Source organism: Ceratotherium simum, chromosome 24 (assembly GCF_057802395.1).
Source record: "Ceratotherium simum simum isolate JZ-2026a chromosome 24, ASM5780239v1, whole genome shotgun sequence".
Lineage (NCBI taxonomy): Eukaryota > Metazoa > Chordata > Mammalia > Perissodactyla > Rhinocerotidae > Ceratotherium > Ceratotherium simum.
Window position 1 is genome coordinate 10,178,828 of NC_141923.1, and position 25,681 is coordinate 10,204,508.

Here is a 25,681-nt window from a genome sequence, read left to right on the forward strand (position 1 = left end):
ATTTCTACACGGGAACTTGGTACTTAATAGTGGTGGTGTCCGAAATCTTGTGTGGAAGGATAAATTATTCAGTAGTGTTTGGGAGATACGCTAAATATTTGGAAAAATTAAGATACAACTAGATTCTGACCTAGTGGTTTTGCACCATCCTCTCCCCTTCCAATGCTATGTCAGACAATGCTCCACTGCTAGTCACAGGCTTTTCATGGCCAATTTTTTCTCAACTGGGTGTCCAGGTCTTTCTGTCCTAGTTTCTCTTGGTCTGGAAGCTCCGCTGAAATCCGTCCACCATGGGTGACCCTGACGGTATTTGAAATACTGGCGGCACAGCTTTCAGCATCATAGTCACACACAGCCACCACAGTATGACAACTGACAGATGGGTGGTGTGGTTCCCTGACCGGGAAATGAACCCAGGCAGTGGCAGTGACAGCACAGAATCTTAAGCACTAGACCACCAGGGCTGGCTATATAAAATTTACATATAGTATATAGTATATGATATTTATATAACTCATATATAAAAATAAGTCCCACACCATGTTGACTAAAATTCCGTTTAAAATATCCTTAAAACTGAAAAGCTAGGTCAAGAGATATTGTGTAAATGGTACAGAGGACGTTTTCAGCGTGAAAGCTAAAAGCAGTCCATAGTCAACATATTTATCTCAGCTTACATCTGTTAGAAGCATAAAGACTATGAGCTAATTTCCTAGGCGGAATACAGAGCTATATGAAATATTTTTCTGAGGGGAAATTAATGCAATCAAATTAAATTAAAAAGAATTGAGGATGGAACAGAACCAAGGTGATGCACAGCACCAGTAACACTGCGGGTAATACCCAAAGTGTGGAAAAATCTCAGAGCTGAGAAATGTTTCTGATACAAATTTGGGTAAACTTTCACCTGCCTCTGGACAAATGGTATTACGGAACCAGGTTTGTTTTGCCTGCCCCCCAGAAAGGCAATCACTGAGATGATGAGATTGCGGAGAGAGGGTTTAATCACAAGGCAGCCATGTGAGGAAACGGGAAAATGAGTCTCAAACCCGCTTCCCCGAAAACAGGGACTCAAGGATATTTATCCGGAAGGGGGCAAGGTGGTCTGAAATGTGGAGATAGATGATTGGAGATGAGGAGAAGTGAGGTAATTGATGATCTGTGCAAGCATGGTTAGACTTCACGCCTCTTCATAGGATGCGTGTTCACAAAATGGTGGCGTTGGCATGACCCAAGGGTGGAGTTTTTAGCCTCTTGATGTCAAAAGGTCGCTTATCGGACATCTGTGCGGGCCCAGTTGATGGGTTGGTGGTCTCAACCGGCCTGAAGTGAACAAGGGGTTCTAATTCCTGAAAAACAGCTCAAACACCCATTACCATGGTGACCCAGGCTTCAAAGAGATGTCATCTATAGGAATCTAGTGGGAGTCAGATAGCATATTGCCTAAATAGCACAGTTAACGATGGGCGGGTAAACAGCTAAAAGCTATAGCCAGTAATTGCAAAAAGGACAAAGAACTTTAGTCTTTAGTCCCTAGCTACTTAATCATCAATGGCTAACTTTTTGCTGGTTTCAATGGGAGCCCCATTTTTAGCCCACAGTGTCTTGCAATTCTGCTGCATGCTGCTTACTCCAGCATCAACTACCGGGTGCGTTTTGAGTAGGGGTTATGGGTGTGGTTTGCTTTTGCATTCTGTTTTGTCTGTGGGTTGGGTGAGTAGAGGGCCATGCTACTCAAGGTAGTTCACAGACCATCAGCCTCACCATGGAACTTGTTGGAAATGCGGAATCTCAAGCCTCCCCGAATCCTGCCCCCCGCCCCCGCGCCCACCAAATTAGAATCTGCATTTTAACAAGATGGCCATACATACCTTAAAGTTTGAGAAGCGCTTAAAACTTAAAGAAAACTCAGTTAAGTTTAAAGAGAGAGATAGTAGCCATGCAGTGGGCAAAGCTCTGTTCAGTCTCCGAGTTTTACTTAGAATATTCTTGTCCCAAATTCTCCATTCATCTAGAGATGACATTTCCTCCTTTACGGGTAAAGTCTATCTCTTTTACTCTGAGCTCACTTGATCATCAGCCTTAATTATGTAAAATATGGCCCAGACCTAGGAATAATTAAAAAAACCACTCCAGGCAACTAGCACGGATGCCTTAACATCTACATTGCAGAGTTTCTGTGTTTTACACATTGGCGAGATCCCAGAACCTTACAATCCTAATAATCTTGGTGTTATGGTTCCCTGCACACAAAAGATTGGAAGCAGCAAATTAAAAGTAGAACATAGAGAAAAAAGTAAAGTACAGGCTTGGGGTGAGGTTTATAGTGAGAATTGGTGGTAGAAAGAATAGCTTTAACATTTTCACGGTTATTTGGTTTTATAAATCTTGTTCACACTTCAAACCCACTAACTCAAATCTTAAAGAAGTGGTTCTCAAGGTTCGCTACACATTAAATCACCTGAGGACCCCCTTAAAAAAAAATGTAATGCTTAAGCCTCAGTCTCAGAGATTCTGGTCTAATTGGTCTGGGGTGGGGTCCAGGCACAGGTATTTTATAAAAGCTTCCTAGGTGATTCTAATTAGCAGCCAGGGTTGTGAGCCACTAGCTTAGTGGTTCAGGGCCATTCATTGTAGGGCCCAGAGGCCTGGATGCCTACATAGCCCTGCATAGGCTCTTTACAGTGTGCTACAATCAAGGTTAGGATGACATTGGTACCAGGAGTTTCTTTTAAGAGGAGAATGCTTTATATATTAGAAATGATTTTGACAGAAAATAAAATAGCCTAGAGCGAAATGATACGGAAACGAATGTCCAACTCTTGTGTCATAGTTAGAGAAATCTAAAGGGAGCTGGTGGAATAAGGCAGACACCCACCATCTCTCTCCTGATCCTCCCCCTGTAGACCAATGGGATCTTGTTACAATGCAGATTCTGACTCTGTAGGTCTGGGGAGGGCTCGAGACTTTGCAGTTTTCATGAGCTCCAGATGATGCTCCAGGGACCATACCTAGGGCAGCAAGGCTGTAGTTCACACTGATGGCCATGACTCACCCTCGAGCCCCTTCTTTGGAACCCAAACAAGAAGGATGGCTTCCTCACTCTCGAAGAATGAATTCCATTGGGGTCCTTAATATCCAGAATCACTCTGCTCAAAACCATAGGCTTTCCTGAACTAATGTCATGAGTGTATCCATCTCTTCTCTTAATCGTTCCCTCCTCCCACTAGGCAACTTTATCAGGGGATCAGGGACTGTTGAGTTAGAAATGGGCTTAGAGACCATAGAGCTCGGCCCATTCATTACAAAAGCTTGGCAACGAGGCTGAGATGGCAAAGGGTGGCATATTTCACAGGTGAGAGTGGCAAAGTCAAAACTGGATCCAACTCAGGAGAAGAAAGCATCAGTTAAGGATTCTAGTAAAAAAATCAGTCAAAAATAATTGCTTTGTATTACTTTCTACATGCAACATCCACTTGATTATCTCCATGGAGCTTGCAGACTAACAAAGAGTCAGAAAGGAATATACGACTCTAAAGCTAGGCTGACTGGCCTCAGAGCCCTAAGATGGGGCAGATAGCATGCTGGAGAGGCTCCCCTGCCTCTGAGACCACACAGCAGCTATTGTTTCCCCTCTCATGGAATTTCCATAAAGAAGGCTCAAGGCCTCCACAGAAGCTGCCCAATGAATTCCTCAGTCATCCTTATTTCACTTTTCATTTTTTGGAACTCCTTCTCAAATGATTTTCCAAATCCTACAAAGAATGACATATACTCTTGCTCAATATTAAGAAGCCCTCATGTGAAAACGAAGAAATATAACATTCTTTCAAAGTAGGGGGGATCATCTTCCCAGGACATTCAGAAGGGAATCCAGCCAAATGGGTCTGATTCTTGCTCCATTATTTGTTTCTTTGTGCTGCTTAGAAAAGCAAAACAAGCGCTAATGAAATGGACAGGCCCAGTGGCATTCTGGATCCTGGAGCCATCTATGTGGCTGGGTCAGTTGGCCACACTGGCTCCTGGGTGCCCCCTTCCCTTGCCACAAAAGGCCATCCCAGAGGCACTGTTTAAGCTGGACTTGTTAATCATTTCTGACCTCAAAGCTCAGGACTGGGCTGAGACTTCTCCAACACAGCATATTACCACAGTATGTTGCTCCCATTGGCTGTCTGGGTCTGGAATTAAGACCCATCCACAGGCAAATCACCCTGAAAGCCACAAGTCTGAATATCAAATACAAACACCACTAGGGGCTGCACTGGCAAAGAGGTTTGCTGGGCTCCTGTCTCCTCCCTCCACTCCCAACCTTACTTGGCTTTTGTCTTCTATTTTGTGTTCCTGGTAAATCCAATTATATGTCTATTACTGTAGGCCACGTCCGCACCTTGTTGGGAATTAGGCTGTCCGGATAGGCAGAGTAGCAGATACATTCCTTTGCTATCAGGGGATCAGGTGTTAGGCTCATTGTCACTTTCCTGACATTTCAAAAGATCAATTATTTTCTTAGTGCCTAGTCAGAGAGATGGGGAAGAGCTGGAAGGCTAGGCAGCAGATTGCTACCAGCGGTGATGTTTGAGCAATGATGCTGAAGCTCGTTTACAAGTTTCTCATTGTACTTTATTTTCTTAATTGCCTTAATGCGCATGTGTTACTCCAAAATGAAGTGAAATTGTTTTCCTTATTTGCTGTAATTTACAGAGAGGTTTGATCATGTAACCCAGGGACTTCAAATCCATTGATCTTGGGGTAGAGGGAGGGGTTTCTTTTTAAGTATTCCTTTTGAACCATGTTTTCACTAATGAATTCAAAGCCTATAAAGGGAAAAACCCATGTTTCTTCACCACCAAGTTTCACAATAGCTATTAGATGACCACAGCATCATCAAAGCCATGGAAAATACATGTCTTGGGTATGGGAGGGGGCGGGGGCTTCAAGAGTTGCACTTTGCCAAGGAAATTGATTCTGACACCCAAATCCACAGGCTGAAGGTGATGCTGTGAACCTGGCAAACACCAGGCCTGGTTCAGGTTTGCATGGGTTTCTTCTGATCCCACAAGGTGTGGCGGGGGGCCCTGGCTCTGCGTCGTCTGGCGTCAGCTGTGAGTTCCAAGCAGAGGCTCGGAGTGCCGGTCTGGGGTGTGGCTTGACCAGCTGACTCGGACAGTGGGTCTGGGCGTCAAGGGGAGAGAAGGACGCTGGTGCCTCAGACAGAAGAAAGGACCAAGATACAGAACAGGGTACCTCCCCAGCAGTGGGGAATGGGAGGGGCGTGGAGGTGAGGCTGGCTGGCTGGGGTCCTTAAGGAAGTCCAGGGTCTGTTGGGCTGCGCCTGCGCTCCTAGACGCTGCCACGGTCCCAGGACATAAGTCAGGCCAGTGCTCAGGGCCAGCTCTGGACACTGCCCGGTCGCCCCACGTGCCACGCGCCCCGCCCATCCTGCCTCGCGCCCAGCCCACGCGCCCCGCGCCCCGCCCCACTACCCCACGCCCCACCCCACGTGCCCCGCGCCCCGCCCCACTACCTCCCGCCCCGCCCCACTACCCCACCCCCCACCCCACGTGCGCCGCGCCCCGCCCCACTACCCCGCGCCCCGCCCCACTACCCCGCGCCCCGCCCCACGTGCCCCGCGCCCCGCCCGCCTCCCGCCCCACCGATTGGGGGCGCCCGCACGCGATCCCGCTATAAAGCGTCCAGGCCTTGCGTCCCACACACCAGCGAGAGGCCTGGAGAGGCTGCGGGTCTTGCGGCCTGGACCGCCCGAGGCGCCATGGGCGAGCTCCCGTTCTTCAGGGCGCACACTGCCTTTCACCCGGACCGCTTGTGGATCTGGGAAAGGGCCGTGTATGTGGACGAGAACCAGCGCACTTGGCTGCCCATAACCATCGAGGTATGGCCGCTTTGGGGCCAGGCCGGGCGGGGCAGCATGGGCGTCACCATCCCTGGCCCGGCCTGGGGAGCCAGAGACGTCCCAGGCCGCGCGAGGCCCTCCAGGGGCCCCTCAGAGGCGGCAGGGTGAGGGCGGTGGCGGGAAGGCTCAGAAGGCCTGATCCGCCCAGGGCGGCCAGGGGGCTCACAGATGAAACCACTTTGAGGTGGGCTGTGAAGGATGAGTAGGAGTTCTCCAGGTCGCTGGGAAGGAGGGTGGGGAAAAACACAAAGGCATGTTGGCCAAAGGATGGGGACCCATTGCCTCTGGAGTGTGTGAACATGATCTTGAGTAAAATAGGACTTTTCTGGGTTTCAGGGTCCTAAGCCATAAAATGGGAATAACATCTCTCTAAAGATTCATACACGTGGCTGATTATCAGAATCTCCTTAGGTAAGCCTCAGAAATCTGTGTTGTAAAAGGACCCTCAGACAGATTATGATCACCAATTTTGGGGACCACTGCCCTAGAGTTTGGGTTATTTCATATATCCTCTATGCTTTGGAAAAAACAAACTTCACAAACAATACAGTAGGATAAAAGCCAGCATTGAATAAATGTTGACTTTGTCTTATGTGTGATGCCTTAAGATGGAGCTTTAGTTAACTTTTTTAAAGAAATATAACTCTCTTACAAGTACTTTCCACCAGAGCGTAGATTTCCTCCAAGAAACTTAGGTGAAAAATGTTGAAACTCTTTCCATATATAAATGGAAGAAAGCATAAAAGCAAAATTTAAATACATAATATTAGAACATTTATGTGATATATTAGCAAACAGCAAAAAGTTATTGAGTAGTGCCTGTGTCCCCATTTTACAGATGAGGAAACTTGAGGCATAAAAATGTAATATTGTCCAAAGTAGAACTGCTAGTAGGTAATGGGCTTGGGGTTCCAGGTTCTTAACCACCATCTAAATTTGCATCTTTATTGAAATTTAAATTTTTTATGTATACATATATATACTTTTAAAAATCAAGTTAAATATTTGCTTTTTTTAAGTCAAGTATTTGAAGAAAATTTAAGTGACTATCTTTTTTTAATCTCTGGTTGAGGGGTATCTTCTTCAACATGACACTGAAACCACAGAGTTTTTCACATAATCATTATAAATTCTGCACAAAACATAACCCATTAGCAAACCCATTTGCCTCCTGTAACTGCAAAGACTAGTATTCTTAATATGTAAAGATTTACTTAGCCAGCCCTCGTGGTCTAGTGGCTAAAATTCGTAGTTCTCACCACCTCTGCTGGGGTTCGTTTCCCGGTCAGGGAACCACACTATCCATCTGTCAGTTGTCATACTGTGGTGGCTGTGTGTTGGTGTGATGCTGGAAGCTGTGCCACTGGGATTTCAAATACCAGCAGGGTCCCCCATGGTGGACAGGTTTCAGTGGAGTTTCCAGACTAGACAGACGAGGAAGAAGGACCTGGCCACCCACTTCTGAAAAATTGGCCATGAAAACCCTGTGAATAGCAGTGGAGCATTGTCTGATACAGCACCGGAAGGTGAGAGGATGGTGCAAAAAGACTGGGCAGGGTTCCGCTCTGCTGTACAGAGGGTGGCTAGGAGTCAGAATTGACTCGAGGGCACTAACAACAACAAAGATTTACTTAAATCAACAAGAAAAAGATGAATAAGCAAACTAAAAATGGTTAAAGGATATAGAGCAAGAATGATGACTTCCACACTTATACTTTGCAGGATGATCAGAATTATTTTATAATAGTGAGTTCTAATTTATTTCATAGAAAATTTGAAATAACTATTTCCACTTTGGAAAAATAGTCATTGAACAAACAGGAATGCCTAGTTTATATGCCAAGCACGAGTCTAGGCTGTGGGGGTTTGCAGTGACTGTGATAAAACCCCTCTACTTGTCAAGCTGACATTCGAGGCCAGTGGTTAGTTGTGTAGGAGAAGGAAAGTGGGATGAGAGGTGATCACGAGTGGTGTGGGGGCTTCAGGCAGGACCCCTGGGAGCTTAATTCGCATTTGCCTGTCATATTTTGCCCATGATTTTATTTGAAACCTTTCTGAACCTCTATTTTAGGCATGCCTCTCATTTATATCTTAGAGTTGGATTTTGCTGAAATTTGTCTTTCTAGACATACAGTTGAGCAGAGACCTGCCTAAAAGAAGGATGTGAGCCCTGTGTAGATCTAGGGGAGAATGTTCCAGGCAGAGGACACAGGTGCCAGAGCTTACTGGGGGTGTGGCACGTCCCAGAAATAGCGAGGGGGCCTGTGTGGCTGCGACGGGGTTGGGGGTGAAGGACAGGATGACAGGAGATGAAGGAGGCAGGGGCCCAGCTACGTGGGACTGTGGGCTGTGGTAAAGATTCCAGTTCATTCTGCCTGCGATGGGAAGGCGTCGGAGGGTGTCGAGCGGGGCAGTGACGTGATTTTTGGATGCACACCCTGGCTGCTGTGCAGAGACTTGATTGTGGGGCCCAAGACGAAGAAGGCAGCAAGTTAGGAAGTTATGGCGATAGTCCAGGCGAGAGATGATAGCAGAGGAGCAGTGGTGGAGATGGCAAAGAGTGGTCTCACCTGATTCTGGGGTCTGGGATATCTTGGGATATATGACAAAATAAAGAAAAATCAGAGAAAATCCATCAGCTGAAATAGCTAAGGAGACCGCATGGGTGAGGAAGCTCAGAGCCCCATGGCGTATCCTAGCAACTAGAAGTTTGTCAGGGAGAAGTGGGCCTTTGGTGGCCCTGTCTGGGTATCTGGACATGTGTGAGTGCTGGTCGTCCTGACCCAGCCAGCGTCTCGGAGAAGAGCCTGCATGGCTTAAGGGATGGAGCCGTGGGAACTGTGATCACCGGCATCTCAGATGCCAGCCGGGCCGGGCGGGTGGCAGAAGGACTCTGGTTATTTGTGCCTGGAGGAGCTCGGAGTGTGCCCTGATGGTGTGCCCTGCTCTTCTCTTCCCTTCAGATGGACAGCAGCCTGCAAGTACTCATGCGTCAGGAAGATATCCCCCTGGGGGAGCCGGTGCGCCCCAGCCAGCTCGGCCCGTACCTGCTGCCTCTGATGTGGCAGCTCTACCCCGGAAGAAAATACCGCGGCTCAGACTCCAGCTTCTGGCGCATAGTGTACCACATCGAGGCAAGCCTGTGCTTCTCCCAGGGACCCGTCGGGTCATCGTGGGTGGCCCTGCTCCCCACCCCCACCATGCCTGGCCTCGGCAGTATATCTCTTCCCTCTGTCTCTGCACCAAAAGCTAAAAACAACTGGAGGGAATTGACAGCTGCAGATTTTGAGAGGACCGGATTAGAGAGACATTAGAACTGAATGACCAGGTCACTCTCTGGGGTCTCTACCAGAAGCCCCGTCCACCACATGAAGGCCTCTCTGGTGGGCACTCAGGGTGAAGGCTGGTGGGAGGAGGGAAAGTCTCCCGAGGGCCCCTGGAATCCCCCCATGCAGGTTGCCACCTTCTGCTCCAAGCTTGTGGAAGGCCTGGGAGCCAGGAAGGGAAGAATTCCCAGGGCTCTGGTCTCTAATTTCCTTCTCTCTCGCAGTTGAGTGGCATAGAGGATATGCTCCTTGAACAGCTGCCAGACCCGGATAATGAGTGATGTGGTGAGCACCGTGGGGCCCAATACCTTTTAGTCCAGCGTGGCCAGGTCACAAAGAAGGCACACCCTTTCTCCCTGCAGGCAGTGCTGACCCCGCCCCGACTGTGCTGCCCTGGGTCCCGAGGGCTGGGGACCCAGGCTCCCTCCTCTACCACCTTAGGAGCCAATCCTTTTTAGGCAGCCCCCTTAACAACAGAGGCACACATCAGCACAGCGCTTCACAGGTTACGGCGTGTCGCTTGATCGTCACATCAGCTGAGCTAGGTAGTGCTTGATTTTATAGGTTACAGAAATGAGTTTTGAGGAAGGACAATGACTTGCCCAGGTCACAGAGCCAGGTTTCAAATCCAGGTCTAGTGGCACCAAGCTGCTCACTCTGTTCACAGTCTGCCCTTCTCAGCTCCGGGGCCAGCATTGACCACCCGGCAGCTCTGCTCCCGCCCCTCGCCTCTGCCGGGTCCTTCCCTTTGCCCTGACTCTTGTCTTCTCTTGTCCTCCTGCCCCAGGTCCCACGGTTCCTGTCTCCCTGAGGCCCCATCCTGCTGGCCTGCAGTGGGGATGTTCGAGCTTGTGTTCACCTGTTTTACCAGCCCTGTGTTCTGCTCTGCCACACCCGGGTCCGGGAGGGAATGGACGGGCAGAGGATGAGCCCCACCGAGGGCCTGCTGGACCTGCCTGCACCCCCCCACCCTGGTGTCCCCTGGCAGACTGGCACTGGAGAGGACCTTGCTCGGTATAGCTTCCTCCAGGTGCCCCGGCTATACCTGAGCCTCGGGTTTTCTCAGTTGCCTGACAGTTCTTGGCCTCTCTCTATTCTGTCCCTCACAGCAACTAGTGTCTTGTGCTGCTCACCCGGGGCTGCTTTTCTTCCTGTCCCTCAGCTCTGTGTACCTCTGGCTGCAAGGGAATAGGGCCTACTCGCCTGGGCCTGGGCCAGGCCTCTGAGCCCCTGGACCAGCTATCTCCTGTGGCACATGCCTGCACACAGCCCCACCTGCCCAGCAGGTTCAGGTGCAGTTCACGGGAAGGCCTGCGAGGAGCCCAGGTCTTTGCTCAGGACACAGAGCCTGCTGGTCAAAGGTCCAGAGCCTGGCACATAGCAGGAGGCCAGGCAAGCGAGCACTGGAGACGGGCCCTCAGGTTGCCCACCTGTAGAAGGACAGAGGTTGGAGGTCCTCCCTTTTACAGGTGCCCACACACCTGGATGTTATGAAGTTGTATATAGTGTGAACACTTTGTAATGTTGATTGATTAAATGTAAGACAATTCATCTAACTTTGTGCTGAATCAGCTTCTATCCTTGACCTAGATTCTAGTGGAGAGAAACAAGAACAGGCAGTCACCAAATAAGAAAATTTGAAAAGCAAAGAATACTCATGAAATTAGTGTATTTCTTTTACTTTGGAGATAAGGCTGGATTTTTTTTTTCTTATAATCCAAACACTCAAAACCCCAGTGTTCTTGGAGGCATAATTTGAGAACCATTGGCATAAGTGGCCTCAAAAAGTCTTTCTCAGCGATTCTTGGTATCCAAGCCTCTCTCCATCCAGCCCTGCCCTCCTCACTCCCCTGTCCCAGCCTGCCCTGTCTCCTCCCTGCCCTGGCCCTCACCAGGCGTCCTTAACATGGATAGTACCAATCCCAGCGGGAGTCCCTCCTCTCTGAAAATGTCCTGGCCACCCAAGCCCCAACCAGAGTCCGTTCCTCACCTCCCATGACCTGCAGTCAGAGCCTGGCCCACCCGAGGCAGTGTCCCTCCTACTTCCTTCTCAAGATGAGCTGCCCCACCTCTACCTCCTGAGCAGGTAAGCAGGACCTCAGGTATTACAAAGGGCTGCTATCCAGTGACAGGAATCCATTCTGTGTGGAATACTGGTCCTCCCCACTAAAGTGTGACTTTAGTCCATAGCTTCTGTATCACAGAGAGAAGGGGGATAATGATATGCATAGGTTAAGTGTTGACAAAGAGAATTGTATAAGAAAAATACTACTCCCATTTCGTGTTCTCTGATCCCAGTCTTACCCAGTGCTAGACAGATAAGTGTCAGACACCACACCTCTCAGGGTTTGTGTCTCCATTTTAACCCCATCACCCTGCACAGGGCAAGAGTTTGGTCTGTGCAAACTCTTACCAGACAGACGCCCCTCCGTGGGGACAGAGCATCAGAACATCAGCAGGAGGGACATCAGAGGTCTGCCAGTTGCCTCGTTTTAGGAACAGGCACAGGAAGAGGCGAGTTCTTGTATGGGCTGGATGTTTGTGTCCCCCCAAAATTCCTGTGTTGAAGCCCTGACCCCTAATATGATGGTGTTTGGAGGTGGGGCCTTTGGGACGTGATTAGGGTTAGATGAGGTCATGAGGGTGGGGCCCTCATGGGATTAGTGCCCTTATTTAGAAGAGGAAGGAAGCTCATGCACCCAAGAAGGGCCATGTGAGGACACAGGGAGAAGGCGGCTGTCAACACGCCAGGAAGAGGCTCCTCACCAGACACCGAATCTGCCCGCACCTTCATCCTGGACTTCCCAGCCTCCAGAACTGTGAGAAATAAATGTCTGTTATTTAAGCACCCAGTCTGTGGTATTTTGTTATAGCAGCCTGAGCAGACTAAGACAGTTCTTGTGCAAAGTTCTTTTTCTGAAACCTTTGAGCACCTCTGCTGCAGATCCAGCAGTGAACAGAACAAAGGCCTGCCCTCATGCAGCTTTGGTTCTAGAAAGACATGAACAAGAAGCTTGGAATGTGCAAAACCCTACGAAGATAGAACAGGGTAACGTGGTAGCAAGTTAGGTCGGGTGGTGAAGAAATTCCCATCTGTGGAGGGGCCTTTAAGGTTGCACCTTGCACATGAGAGGGAGCCAGATTCTTAGATCAGGGCAGAGGGTCCCAGGAAGAGCAAGTGGCCAGTGCTGTGCCGGCTTAATCTGCTGAGGAAATTAACAACGGCAAAAGGATTTCTTCTCACTTAACGAAATGCTGTTTTATAAGAAGAAGTGGCCCTAATAAATTACCTGGAAGGGCGATGCAGAATCTCAGGTTTCCACCACCAGAACGACTTCAGGGTTTTGGCTGACACAGCGGGCGGACGTGGTACTGTTGAGATGGAGGAGGTGTGAGCGGGGGCAGGGGGACGGATCAGGAGCTCTGCGGTAGCCACGTTACATTTGGGATGCCTGTCTTATCTCCAGCGGGAGGGTTGATAGGCTGTTGATTGAATACAGATCTAGAACTCAGGTCAGGACTGAAAATATACAGGTAGGAGTCATTAAAATATAAAATGCCAGGGGCCTGACTGAGGTCAGGATGGAGAGATGGTGGTGTGTTTGAAACCGCGAGACCCAAGTGTTTTAAGAAGGAGGCTGTGGGAGGCTGGGCAGCTTGCTGTGGAGTGGCTGGATACAGAGAAGTGGCCATTGGATCCGGCCACATGGAGAAGGATGCTGACACAGTCAGGAAAAGGGTCGGTGCTGTGACAGGGCACAGCCCTGTGGGGGTGAGCATAGGAGAGAGGGGGAGACAGGGAGGGACAGCCCCTGCTCTGAGCTTCGTTGTAGAAGGACTTGGAGAAGCACGGTGTTTTAGGTCAGATATGATGGAGCCTGTGTATGCGTGCGGAAGGGAAGGCTCAGCGGGAAGGGGACAAACGGGTGAGGAGGCACAGAGAAGGTACAATGAAAGGAACAGCATTCTTGAGGAAGCTGGAAGAGATGAACCAGGGGCACAAATGCACGTCGACATCTGACAGAGCAGCTTCAGCAGTCATCAACATCATGCCAACTTTGTTTCATTTCCCCCCACACGAAGTTGGGGTTTGTTGTTTTGCTAAAATATTTTAAATACTTTGTAATTTCACCAACAGGTATTTTATCATATATCTTTACAGATAGGACTTTTTAGTCCTGAGAGCCACAATACCATTATCAATACCTAACAAAATTAACTGATTCCTCAATATCATCTAATAGCTGGTCTGTTTTCAAATTTCCCCAATTATCTCATATGTCTTCCTCCCGTTGGTTTCAGTCTCTAGTAATCTATAACAGCACCGTCTTTCTTCTTTAGAACAAACCAGGTCAATTGTTCTGTAGACTTTCTGGATTCGGTTGATGGCATCCCAGAATATCCTTTAATGTTTCTCTTCCTCATACTTCCTATAAACTGGCAGTAAATTTAGAAACTTGATTAGATTCCAGTTTATTCTTTGGGCATGAATACTCCATAGCTGGTGCCATAGACTGTTCATTGCATCAGCTCTGGAAGCACCCAGGGTCAGGTTGTCCCTTTCTATTTCTTCTGTGGAAATTGGTCTGTTTAAGCTTTCTGTCTCTACTGGCATCAATTTTGTTTAAATAAATTTTCCCTGAAAAGTATCCATTTTATCTAGGTTTTGTATTTTATTTTCATAGCTATTTCAAAATAGTCTCATGACTTTTAATATTCTGGATGATTATTGCCCCTTGTCATTTCTTATTTTGTCTTTTTAGTGCTTTATCCCAGTTAGTAAAATTAGGTTTGTCTATTTTATTTCCCAAAGAACCAACTTTATGATTCATTTATTAATTTTATTGCTTTTGTTTCTTTTCTATCTCACTGATGTCTGTTTTTATCTTTAGTTCTTTACTTTTGTATTCTTTTGGTTTCCTTTGTCCCTTTTCTAGCTATTTTATTTGGGTGTTTAATTTATTTTCTTTTTAAAATTTTTACATAGATATTTTATATAACAGATTTATTAAAATATAATTGACATACCATACAATTCACTCATTTAAAGTGTACAATTCAGTTGTTTTTCGTACATTCACAGGGTTGTACAACCATCACCATGATCAATTTTAGAACATTTTTGTTACCCCAAAAAGATACCCTGTACTCATTAGCAGTTACTCCATATTACCCTCTAGCCTCTCAGCCCCAGACAATCACTAATTTGCTTTCTGCCTCTATAGATTGGCCCATTCTGGATATTTCATATAAATGGAATCATACAATATATGGTCTTCTGTGGATGGGTTCTTTAGCATAATATTTTCAAGGTTCATATATGTGGTAGCACGTATCAGTACTTCATTCCTTTTTATGACTGAATAATATTCTATTGTATGGCTATACCACATTTTATACATTCATGGACATTTGGGTTATTTCCACTTCTTGCCTTTTATGAATAATGTTGCTACAAACATTCATGTTATGAGTTTTTGTGTAGACTTGTTTTCTTTTCTCTTAGTTATATGCATAGGTGTAGAACTGCAGGGTCATATGGTAACTTGTTTTTAACTTTTTGAGGAACTGCAGACAGTTTTCCAAAGTGGCTGCACATTCCCACCAGCAGCGTACGAGAAATCCAATCTCTCCTCATCTTCGTTAACACTTGCTATCATCTGGCTTTTTGATTCTAGCCATCTACTGGGTATAAAACGGTATCTCATTGTGGTTTTGATTTGCATTTCCCTGGTGGCTAATGATGTTTATGTATTCTCATGTGCTTATTGGCCATTTGTATATCTTCTTTGGAGAAATGCCTATTAAGATCCTTTGCTCATTTTTTTTTTTTTTTGAGGAAGATTGGCCCTGAGCTAATGTCTGTTGCCAGTCTTCCTCTTTTCGCTGATGTAGGATGCTCCCACAGCATGGCTTGATGAGCGGTGCATAGGTCCGCGCCCGGGATTCAAACCTGTGACCCCAGGCCACCAAAGCGGAGCACGTGAAATTAATGACTACACCACTAGGCCAGCCCCCCTTTGCTCATTTTTTAATTGGGTTATTTTCTTTTTTATTACTCACTTGTAAGACCTCTTGATTCTGGATTTAACTCTCTTATCAGATGTAATTTACAAATACTTTCCCCAGTCTGCACGTTGTTTGATGGTATCCTTTAAAACACAAAACCTTTTGATTTTGATGAAGTCTAATTTATCTATTTTATCTACTTTTTTATCTAAGAAGAAGGCTTTGCATAACCCAAGGCCATGAAGGTTTACTCATTTTCTTCTACGAGTTTTATAGTTTAAACTCTTACATTAAGGTATATGCTCCATTTTGAGTTATTTTTTACATATGGTATGAGATAGGGCTAACTGTAGTTAGCCAGTTGCCTCAATGCCATTTGTTGAAAGACTATTCTTTACCCCATTAAATTGTCTTGGCACACTTGTCAAAAATCAATTGACTGTAAAAGTAACGGTTAATTTCTGGATTCTCAGTTCTGTTCCATTGATGTGTAAATCTGTCCCTATGCCAATACCATATTGTCTTGATTACTATATCTTTGTGGTAAGTTTTGAAATTGGGAAGTATGATTCCTCCAATTTTGTTCTTTTTTTTGTGAGGAAGATTAGCCCAGAGCTAACATCTATTGCCAATCTTCCTCTTTTTGCTGAGGAAGATTGGCCCTGGGCTAACATCTGTGCCCATCTTCCTCTACATTATATGGGATGTTTGTTACAGCATGGCTTGATAAGCGGTGTGTAGGTCCATGCCCGGGATCCGAACCTGCGAACCCCGGGCCACCAAAGCAGAGCACGTGAACTTAACCATTACACCACCAGGCCGGCCCCAACTTTGTGCTTTTTTTTAAGATTGTTTTCATTATTCTGGGTCCCTTGAATTTCCATATGAATTTCAGGGTCAGCTTGTCAATTTCTGCAAAGAATTCAGCTGGTATTTTGATAGGGATTGTGCTGAATCTGTAAATCAATATGTAAAGAATTGCTATCTGCATTAAGCTGCTCGGGCTGCCATAACAAAATGCGATAGACGAAGTGTTTTGTTTCAATAGTTACTTTTATACTAATATCTTAGGGTAGTATCCTTAAATTCCCTCTTATAAAAATGCTGTCTATGGTAGCACTGTCCAAAGGACTTTCTATAATGATGGAGATGGTCTACCTCTGTGTTCTCCAGTGTGGAAGCTACTAGCTACATGTGGCTATGGAGCACTTGAAATGTGGCTAGCATGATCGAGAAACTGAATTTCAAATTTTATTTAATGTTAACTAATTTAAATTTAAATCGCCACATGTGGCTGGTGGCTACCATGTTGGATGGTGCAGGTCTTTCACTTCCCTACAATGAACAATATTGAAATTAGTGACCTCTTCTTCCCCCTCCCCTTCCTCTCCCCAGAGCACCTAAAGTGATATTCATTTAGTGCTAAATGATACCTTTAAGGCAACCATCAAGCTTACTTTCTGTATAATCTTTCCCTTCTCTTCCCATTTTTTTTTTTTTGTGAGGAAGATCAGCCCTGAGCTAACATCCATGCCAGTCCTCTTCTTTTTTGCTGAGGAAGACTGGCCCTGAGCTAACATCTATTGCCAATCCTCTTTTTATATTTTTACCCCCTTTTCTCCCCAAAGCCCCAGTAGGTAGTTGTATGTCATAGTTGCACATCCTTCTAGTTGCTGTATGTGGGACGCTGCCTCAGCACGGCCAGACAAGTGGTGCATCGGTGCACGCCCAGGATCCGAAACCAGGCCACCAGTAGCGGAGCGCATGCACTTAACCACTAAGCCACAGAGCCGGCCCCTCTCTTCCCATTTTTGATAGCCGAATCATGTCTTCATTATCACAGAATATACCAAATACATAGTATTTTCCACGCTTGTGCCCTCTAGGCTTCATTCTACAGTTAAATATATTCGGTGCTCACAGTAGTTCTTATAAAAAACTTCTCTAAATATTCTTGGTTGTCGGAAGCTTACTGTACAGTAGATTACTCAGGAAGGGCACACAGGAGCAATATTCCCTGATGCCCTCAACTTCCTCAATTTGTCTGTGGCCTTTGTACTTGAAGGTCACTTTGGCTGAATAAAATAATTCTTGGGGGCCGGCCTAGTGGTTAAGTTCATGTGCTCCGCTTCAGCAGCCCGGGGATCATGGGTTTGGATCCCAGGCATGGACCTACACACCACTCGTCAAGCCATGCTGTGGCAGCCACCCACATACAAAATAGAGGAGGATTGGCACAGATGTTAGCTTAGGGCCAATCCTCCTCACCAAAAATAAAAAATTCTTGGCTCACGTTTTCTTTCTTGGGTATCTGTACTATGTTACTCCATTTACTCTGTGTTTTAACTTAAAAGTATTCTGTGAAGGTCTAATCCCATATAAGTTACTTGGTCATTTTATCTTATGCCAAAAGGTTTTCTATTCTAATAGGCTTAATAATTTTAATAGACTGTGTCTTAGAGTTGACTGTCTGGTCATGTGTCCCAGGCACATCATGTCCCCTTTAAATACACAGGTTGAAGTCATTTGTGTGTTTGTTGTCAGGGAAGTTTTCTTTAATTGTTGCTTATATTCTACTCTACTGCCTTACTTTTCTTTCTTTTTTGGGGGGGGGAACGTGGGGAGGAGGGCTTCTACTATGCTATATTGGGTCTTCTTTGTCTTCAATAGCCATCATTTTCTCTTAAATCCTTTTGATCTTCTACTGATTTTTTTTATGCTTCTACTTCCTATACTATTTTTCTTTTTCTATCCTAGTTGCTCTGCTTGTTTTTGTAATGGGATTGGAGGAGACTGGAAAACAATAAAACAAGGCCACTGTTAGCATCTCGCCCTGATCCTTATTGTGTCTTAAAGTTACTTTGTTAGTGTCACTGTATTTTGGTTACAAAACAACTTTATTTACAAAGGAGAAATGCCTTTAGAGATATAGTAATTCTAAGATTCTTCCCCGTCTTTTTATACAAGATAAGTTAACCTGAACTGGTCCAGTGAAGTCACTGTCAGTGAGTGAACCTCCTCTGGCAAACACAGTTTATAAGTTTAAGTGAGAAATTTTCCAAGAAAATGCTCTCACAAATACTTTCCTGTAATGATCATTCACAGTTCTGAGGTGAAAAATCCACAGCTCTTGAAACTAGTAAACTGAACATTTCAATGATATGGGAGAGCTCTTCCTACTTCTCAGTAATCAAACTTACGAACTGAACTTTGGAACCTGGTCCAGATGATATGGTACTTACACAGCAGGTTCAGTGGTTAAGATGCTGATGACCTGGGCCCCTGGACTTGGAGAGCCAAAAAGGCTGAAATCCAGGGAGCTTGGCTGGTGCTGCTCTGACATGATGGTGTCTCCCCTCAACACTGGCCTCATCAGCCCACCAACCAAGGACACCAGGAAGCTGTGTCCACTTCACTGCCTTTTTGGTTGGATTGCACTGGGTTAAATATCTGAATGTCTCATTTCTACTGATACCGACTCAAGACAAGGTTGACATGAGGGAAGCCATATTGTAGAAAAGAAACCCTATTGCAACTTTGAATGACCTCTGACAAACTAACCCAGCTGAATATGCACCCTCTAAGAGATCTAACTGCTCTGTAGATTTTAAGACCCCTACTTGTGCATGGGGTCCCAGCTGTGATAAGATGATAACTTTGTTCTTTTGAGTTCCTTAGGAATGGGATGACCCCTGAACAGAGAGTCTATGCTGATAGTCATCATCAATGAAAGCTGAAAGATCTGGTGTGGCAACTCCTAGTCTGTAACATCAGAGGGCTGACATTCCTAACCCCCTCCCCTATAACCCACTGGCCTATATAACTGCTGTAAGATTTTGTGCCCCCTTAAGATGGGGTTTTTTTTGGGACATTAGTCGGCCATCTTCCCTCTTGCTAGCAAGCTATAATAAAAAAAGTCCTTTTTCTCCTACCATCTTGCCTCTTGACTATTAGCATGTCTTGCGGCAAGCAGAAGACCCCCCTTGGGCGGTAATGCTGCTGGTCCTCTAACCATTGAGGGTTAGGGATAACCACAGTAAACCCTCATCTTGGAAGGGACACACAATATTCAGCATATCTTGTAGAAGAATAACATACATCATAATTTCATAATCCCATCTGGTTCATTATGAAATCCTCTGTTCTCGCTGTGACCTCTACATCAGCTGGGGCACTCCATCCTTTTAGACAAGATTTCATTTAGCTTGACTCTGCACCACCTCCATATCACCCTTCACAATCTCTCCAGGGATTTCAGTGGCGTCTCACACTTCTCCCCATCACCCCTTACTTGAAGCTCCAACATCTACTAATTTAGTGTGGTTTATAGATGATCTCTCATGCATCCCATTCTTGGTTCTGAAGGAAGTAAATTATATTAAAAATTTAAAAGTTACTACCTTAGAGACAGGCACCTCCACGCCCTAAGGATTCCTGGTATAGGAGGGAACGTTTATCAATCCTGACTGACTCTATTCATGAAAGACCCACCCTAAACTGTTCGGGGAAGAATTGAGAACAAGAGAGTGCTCCAGAGGGATAAGTTTGGGAGGGTCGGGGTGGAGGGGGTCCAGATGGGGACGCGTGTGTGTAACCTGATAATCGCTTCGCGCCATAGCAATTCGCGCCATAAAATGTAACTGTTTAAATGTTTCAAATTAGCCAATCATGTAAGACCGCGCCAACCTTTTCCCGCTTTGTGCTTCCAAACCCTATATAAGAGTTTGCCCTTTAAGGTCCGGGGTCGACTCCTCTGTCTCCTGCGAGAGATATGTGTCGACCCGGAGCTCCGCTTAATACACCTCTTGCGTTTGCATCAAGCTCGGTCTCCTGTGTCTGTGGGTCCGCGCCTTCCTGAGACTGGAGTTGGGGTTTCCTTTTTGGAATCCTACATTTGGGGGCTCGTCCGGGATCGGCGCGGTCACCCCAGACTCTGAAGACCCCTTGGAGGTAAGCCTGAGTGACTGAGTGTGTGAGTGTGTGCGGCGCCGCGAAGCATTATTTTGGTCTCGGTATCTGGGCAGCCGCCGCTTCGGGCCGTGAGGGCCAAGCGGCTGCAGTGGCAGACATGCTGGGAACTGCAGGCTGCAACCCTGGGGGACGCCCCAAGGGACAAGGGGAGTCAGGAAAGCCTGACCACCACCCTTCAGGTGGAAAAAGAAACGGCACTCTTTTTCCCAGGGAGGATGCGGAAACCCCTCCCATCTGAAGCCAACTTCGGTTGGTTTGTAGAGACGCAAACCGGGCGAGATTGTTTGTTTTGGTGTGTCTTTGATGTTCATTGTTCTGTTTTTGTTCGTCACGTGGACCTCATTTGACGGGATGAGATCCTACAGCTGGAGGACCTGCCTTCTCCCTGGACTACTGCAGATGATGAGATACGGGAACGCCTGACAAAAGCCAGCAAAAAGGTAAGATTTCTTACCACGTCAGCCTCCCGGAATCTCTATCTGCGGAGTCCGGCGGAAGGAAATGGTGAAAATTCTTTTCTCTTTCTAAATTTAGATTGGCAGGAGAAAATATTTGGGAAACTAGTTTCTTGGGCTTTTAGTGACTCTTGGTTTAAATTTGGTAGAGTACTCTTGGTTTTTGATCTTGATCCCTTTTCCTCCCAAAGGTAGTTTCTGTTTTTCTCTTTTGTCTGTGTCTTTTGTCATAAAAAGGAAATACCATAAGGTAGGACGCAGGCATAGGCCCTATTAGCCTGCTGTCCGGGCCGGCCCCACAGACCGGTGAGTTTGCGGGTCTCACCAGACCGGCGTCTACAAACTTTGCTGTGGGTTATTATGCACATGAAGTGAAGGTCATTGCCGAGGGCATCTTGGAAGCCAAAAAGGCCGCAAATTTAAGTGGGCGCGGGTCGAGCAGTTAAGAGCCATTAGGGCGCTCGCCACTTTCAGAAGACTCCCGTGACAGGATAAGTTGGGTCACGGAACGGGGTAGATGACACAGGTTCCCCCGCCAACTGCAAGAAAAATGTCCGTGCAACGACGAGGTACTCTGTAAAAGCACACAGTCCCCAACCCTGCGGCACCTCCCCCCCCAGGTATTATTCTGGCTCCAAGAGACCTAAGGCGTGGCTAAAGCTGTCATTGTGCACATAAAAAAAAAAAAAAAAAAAAAAAAACCGGATGAGGTTTTTCCTTCTGTCTTGTTCTGTGTCCTGAGAAAACTTGGCTTTGTGACCAGTGAGAATATTCTCCTTGGTCTCCACCATACGGAAGGTGCATTTACCGGGGTGCACCTTGGTGGCCAGTCGAGTACACTGGGGTTCCGAACTGTCTCTGTCCGGCTGTGCCAAGCTCTCAGGGGAGTCTGAATATCTTTGGGAGTGAATTCTGTGGATCATGGGGGCTACATCATCTGCGCCCTCACCAGGGACGCCTCTTGCGTCCATGGGAAAGATTTATTCTAAGCGTGAAAAGTTACCTCCGGGTCTTTCCTTAGAAAGGCTTATTGGTTCAAGTCACTATTAGAATAAATATACAAGTGAAGATCCCACTTGTCAATGGCCAGACGACAGATCCTTTGAATTGGAAAAACTTCTAAATTGGGGGAAAAAAAAAAAGTGTTTTGAGAGCTCTCACATAATTGCTTAATTGGTACCTAAAAATTAAGGCTAGAAAAAGGAAGAAAAAAATTTGACTAGTCTTAAGACCTTGACTCAGGTTACAATTGAGTTGAAAACATGTAAAAGTGTAAATGTTGATGAGATTATAAAGGTTAGAATGTTTGAGCTGATTTTGTATAGAGAGGTTGCATCAACCTTGCCTGAATATGTTTTAAAATGTCTGACTGGGAATGCTCCCCTGGTCCAAGATTATAAGACCAAGACCTATTGATAAAAATCTTAGTGATGACTGTGTTTAAAGGTATAAGAAGTGATGAAAACTGCATGAAATTTTGTAAGAAAAAAAACTGATGTTATTTCTATTACAGAACTGGTTAACAAAAATAGTAATTTAAATGATGGCTAATTTTATCTGAAGTCTTATGAAGTCTTGTAGGCAATCTAAATAATTATTGGGAATAAGTAACTAAATAGTTGTAAAAAAGATGAACGTTGGATGAACTTTATACAATAATTATGTGTTATGGTGGTTACAGCTCAATGGTCCCTTTTTTTTTTTTTGAGTCTAGAAACACCTAGAAATACCCTGGTCTATTAGCCATAGCCACCTGCAAGCCCCCTGATTGCCCACTATGGTAATTATATCCATCTTGCCTTGGCAATTTAGTTCTGCCAACAGGCCTCTGCCATCCCAGAGTCCTGTCCTACCCACCAATACTAGGGAGCCCGTTTCCATCGTGGCATCTCTCACAGTCAGTCCTGGCCTACAGGGGACAACCACCACTGAGCTTTCAAAGGTGGGGGTGCCCCCTCATCAGTGTATTTGTGCCTTAGTGAAGGGAGCATCCTCTGGGCCTCCTAGGGAACAGAAAAGTGCAGAAATTATAAGTTAATAGCGTGGTGAATTTCACAAAGCAAATACACCCCAGTAACCACAATCTAGATCAAGAACAGAGCATGTCCAGCCCCAGAAGCTCATTCATGCCCTCATCCCACCAAAGATCCATCTCTTCTTCACCATGACTTTCCAGTCATGGTTTATTATCAAATGTTTTTCAAGAAGGGCTCATGGGTGCTATATATCTTTTGGTGAGATGTATTTGAAAATCTCTCTTGCTTTTATATTTGTGCACAGCTTTCCTGGATATTAAAGTATTGTGTCCCACTTTCTTTCCCTGAGTTCTTTTCACATGCTGCCCCACTGCCTTCTTGCATCGCATTGAATTCTACGGCAAAGTCAGAGGTCAGGCTGATCTTGTTTCCTTAATGAATTACCTGATTTGGGGTGGGAGATGGAGGAGGCCTGGGTGCTCCCAGTATTATGCCTTTATCTTTGAGCCCCTAAAAGTTTACCAGACTAGGTCTCAGCATTGCTTGTTCTATAGTATTTTTTCCTGGGACAAAATGTAACCTATCAACTAAGATCTAGCCCTTACTTATTTCAGCCAGTTTTTGTTCGATTAACTCTTTTGAACTTTTTTCCCTCTCACTTTACAGTCCCCTCTGTTAGGGTGTCATTTACACTTAGGTTGGACCTCCATAACCTTGACTGGCTCAGCAGTCTCTTCTCTTTACCACTGCTTCTAACATGACTTTCCTGTCTGTAGTCGTTTTCTTCCTTTTCTTTCCTTAGCTCCATTAGATACTTTTCATCTCTGTCTGTTGTCTGACTAACTCTGAACTCCTACGGCAACGAGACCATATGTTCTTTATTTGATTTCAGAGAGAAGTATTTGCTTATGGTTTTCAGCTGTTGGTGGTGGTGTTTTTTAGTGTTTGGTTATTGTCTTTTATTTTTTATATTTTTATTTTATTTAATGTAAAAATATATTATATTATATATATTAAAATATATAAAATATTTTTATTTTTATATTTATTTTTATTGTTTTATTTATATTTTTATTATATTTTATATTGTCTTTTATTTTTTCTGTGGTTATTAATCATTTGGGGGGAGCAGAGCCACCATGATGCACAGCTCTGGGGGCACCATTCCATCACAGTCTGCATGGGTGGTGCCCCCTGGGGTTGTGCAGGGCTCAACCTGGGCAGCCATAAGTGATGCCTGGTTGTCTCCGTCCTTTGCCATCTTTAAGAGGCAGATTGTAGTTCCTTTTTTAACTCCTCATTCTCCGTGTACATCAGACTTTTTTCCCTCTCTTCCAACTAGCTGCCTTCCCTCTTGGATCTTTTTAACTGAATCTTTTTGACTTACTTTCCTTTGCTGATTCTTTGGCATTTTTCTTTTTGTTCTATTTCTGTTCTCTAGATCAGGGATGGGTAAACTATGGCCAGTGAGCCAAATCTGCCTGCTGACTGTTTTGGTAAGTGCAGTTTAACTGGGACAAAGCCACGTGCATGCATCATGCGTTGCTCACGGCTTTGTTGTAGCTTTCAGGCTACAACAGTAGAGTTGAGTAGTTGCTATAGAGACCACGTGGCCTGTGCAGAAAAAGTCTGCGGACCTCTGCGCTGAATAGTTCTCTCCTCCTCTGGCTGCAATTACCACTTCTCTGCTGATGACGCCCTAATCTATGAATTCAGCCCAGATCTTTCTCTAGACCTACGCAACACCTGCTTACAGGGCATCTCAACTTGGATATCCTGCGTACATCTGAAACTCAACATCCAAAATCAAACTAACCACTTTATTTACCCTAGACCTCTACCTCCTTGCATGTTCCCAACTCAGGATGCAGTTGGCCAAACCAGGACTCTGAGAGGCATCCTTGACTCCAACTCTCCCATATGCTCAACATCTGCTCAATCACCAAATTCTGTCCATTCTCTCCCCATTGCTCTTGCATCTGTTCATTTCTCTCCATTCCTGCAGCCTCTGCCTGGCCAGGGAGAGGAGGAGGGCCAGGATGGGGGGATGGGAGACCTGGGTTCCAGCCCTGGCTTTGCCACTGCTGACTACTGACCAGCGCACGTTGCTGAGGCCTGGGTCCCTCACCTGGAGCAATAGAGACAGCAGTTCCCAACCTGCCTCTCTCCTGGGCTTGCCTTCAGGATCAAACTTTCACATCAGATTGTGTATTTCACATAATCTGTAATGTAAAGTGCTGTGAGGATGGCAGAGTGTCATGTAAAGGTGAGGACTCTTCTACCCTGCTTCTTCCTCCAGGAAGCCTCTCTGGATCCCCAGCTACATGACACCCACCCCCTCCTTCTATGGCCACACTTGGATTGGCCTCAGTTGCATTCATCCCTGATGTACAGTCTCTCGGCGTGCGCTCAGCCTCTGTGGTCAGTCTGAGCCCTGTGAGGGCAGGGATGGATTACTACTCATTCTCTTCCCTTAAAACTTGGCATAGGGCCTGGCACAGAGGTGAGGTTCTGCAAATGTTTAGGGAACTTGGCCAAATGCTCTCAGGAAGCTGGAGGAGAGACAGACACACAGATGAGTGATATGGCCCAGGCAGAGCTGTCACAGAGAAGAGATCCAGCACATCAAGTCTGATAGTCCCAGGGAGGAAGATGTCCAGTGGGCGACACAGCCTGGGAAGGGCCATATTCCGGAATGTGTGGCCAACATCTGTTCCCATTGGTCAGTGCCTAGACCACATGGGTAGTGCAGGCTTTCCAACATCGTCCCTAGTTTTGGCCGAGTGGAGGGACCACTCCTACAGTGCATCCTTCATGGTGCTGATCGTGGCCAGCGATTCCAACACGGGAGCACCAAGGTTCCTATGCCTACTAATTAAACCACTTGTTTGCTGCCCATCGTTCTTTACAAAAAGTTAATTTTCCCCATGTTCTTCTGGACATCTCTTTTGTTCATCATTCGAAGTCATTAGCACCATCCCTAGTAGCTGGCTTTAGGTCTTCAGCTCCTGTTAGGTGGAGCTGAGAAATGTT

The 25,681-nt window shown here is 45.9% G+C and overlaps 1 protein-coding gene across 1 annotated transcript; it reads left to right on the forward strand.

Moving 5' to 3' along the window:
• Nucleotides 1–5,737: 5,737 nt before the first annotated feature.
• On the forward strand, nucleotides 5,738–12,068 carry TCL1A (TCL1 family AKT coactivator A). The gene is made up of 4 exons (XM_087447748.1): nucleotides 5,738–5,890; nucleotides 8,875–9,045; nucleotides 9,462–9,522; nucleotides 10,025–12,068. The coding sequence occupies exons 1-3, from the start codon at nucleotides 5,771–5,773 to the stop codon at nucleotides 9,516–9,518; spliced, it is 348 nt and encodes a 115-aa protein (XP_087303874.1). The 5' UTR covers nucleotides 5,738–5,770; the 3' UTR covers nucleotides 9,519–9,522; nucleotides 10,025–12,068.
• The last annotated feature ends 13,613 nt before the right edge of the window (nucleotides 12,069–25,681 follow it).

Excerpts from the sequence above, each read along its gene's own strand:
- TCL1A (XM_087447748.1), top strand. The coding sequence starts at position 5,771 with ATGGGCGAGCTCCCGTTCTTCAGGGCGCACACTGCCTTTCACCCGGAC. Across the intron at positions 5,891-8,874 it reads GGCTGCCCATAACCATCGAG|ATGGACAGCAGCCTGCAAGT; the intron begins GTATGGCCGCTT and ends TCTTCCCTTCAG. Across the intron at positions 9,046-9,461 it reads GCATAGTGTACCACATCGAG|TTGAGTGGCATAGAGGATAT; the intron begins GCAAGCCTGTGC and ends TCTCTCTCGCAG.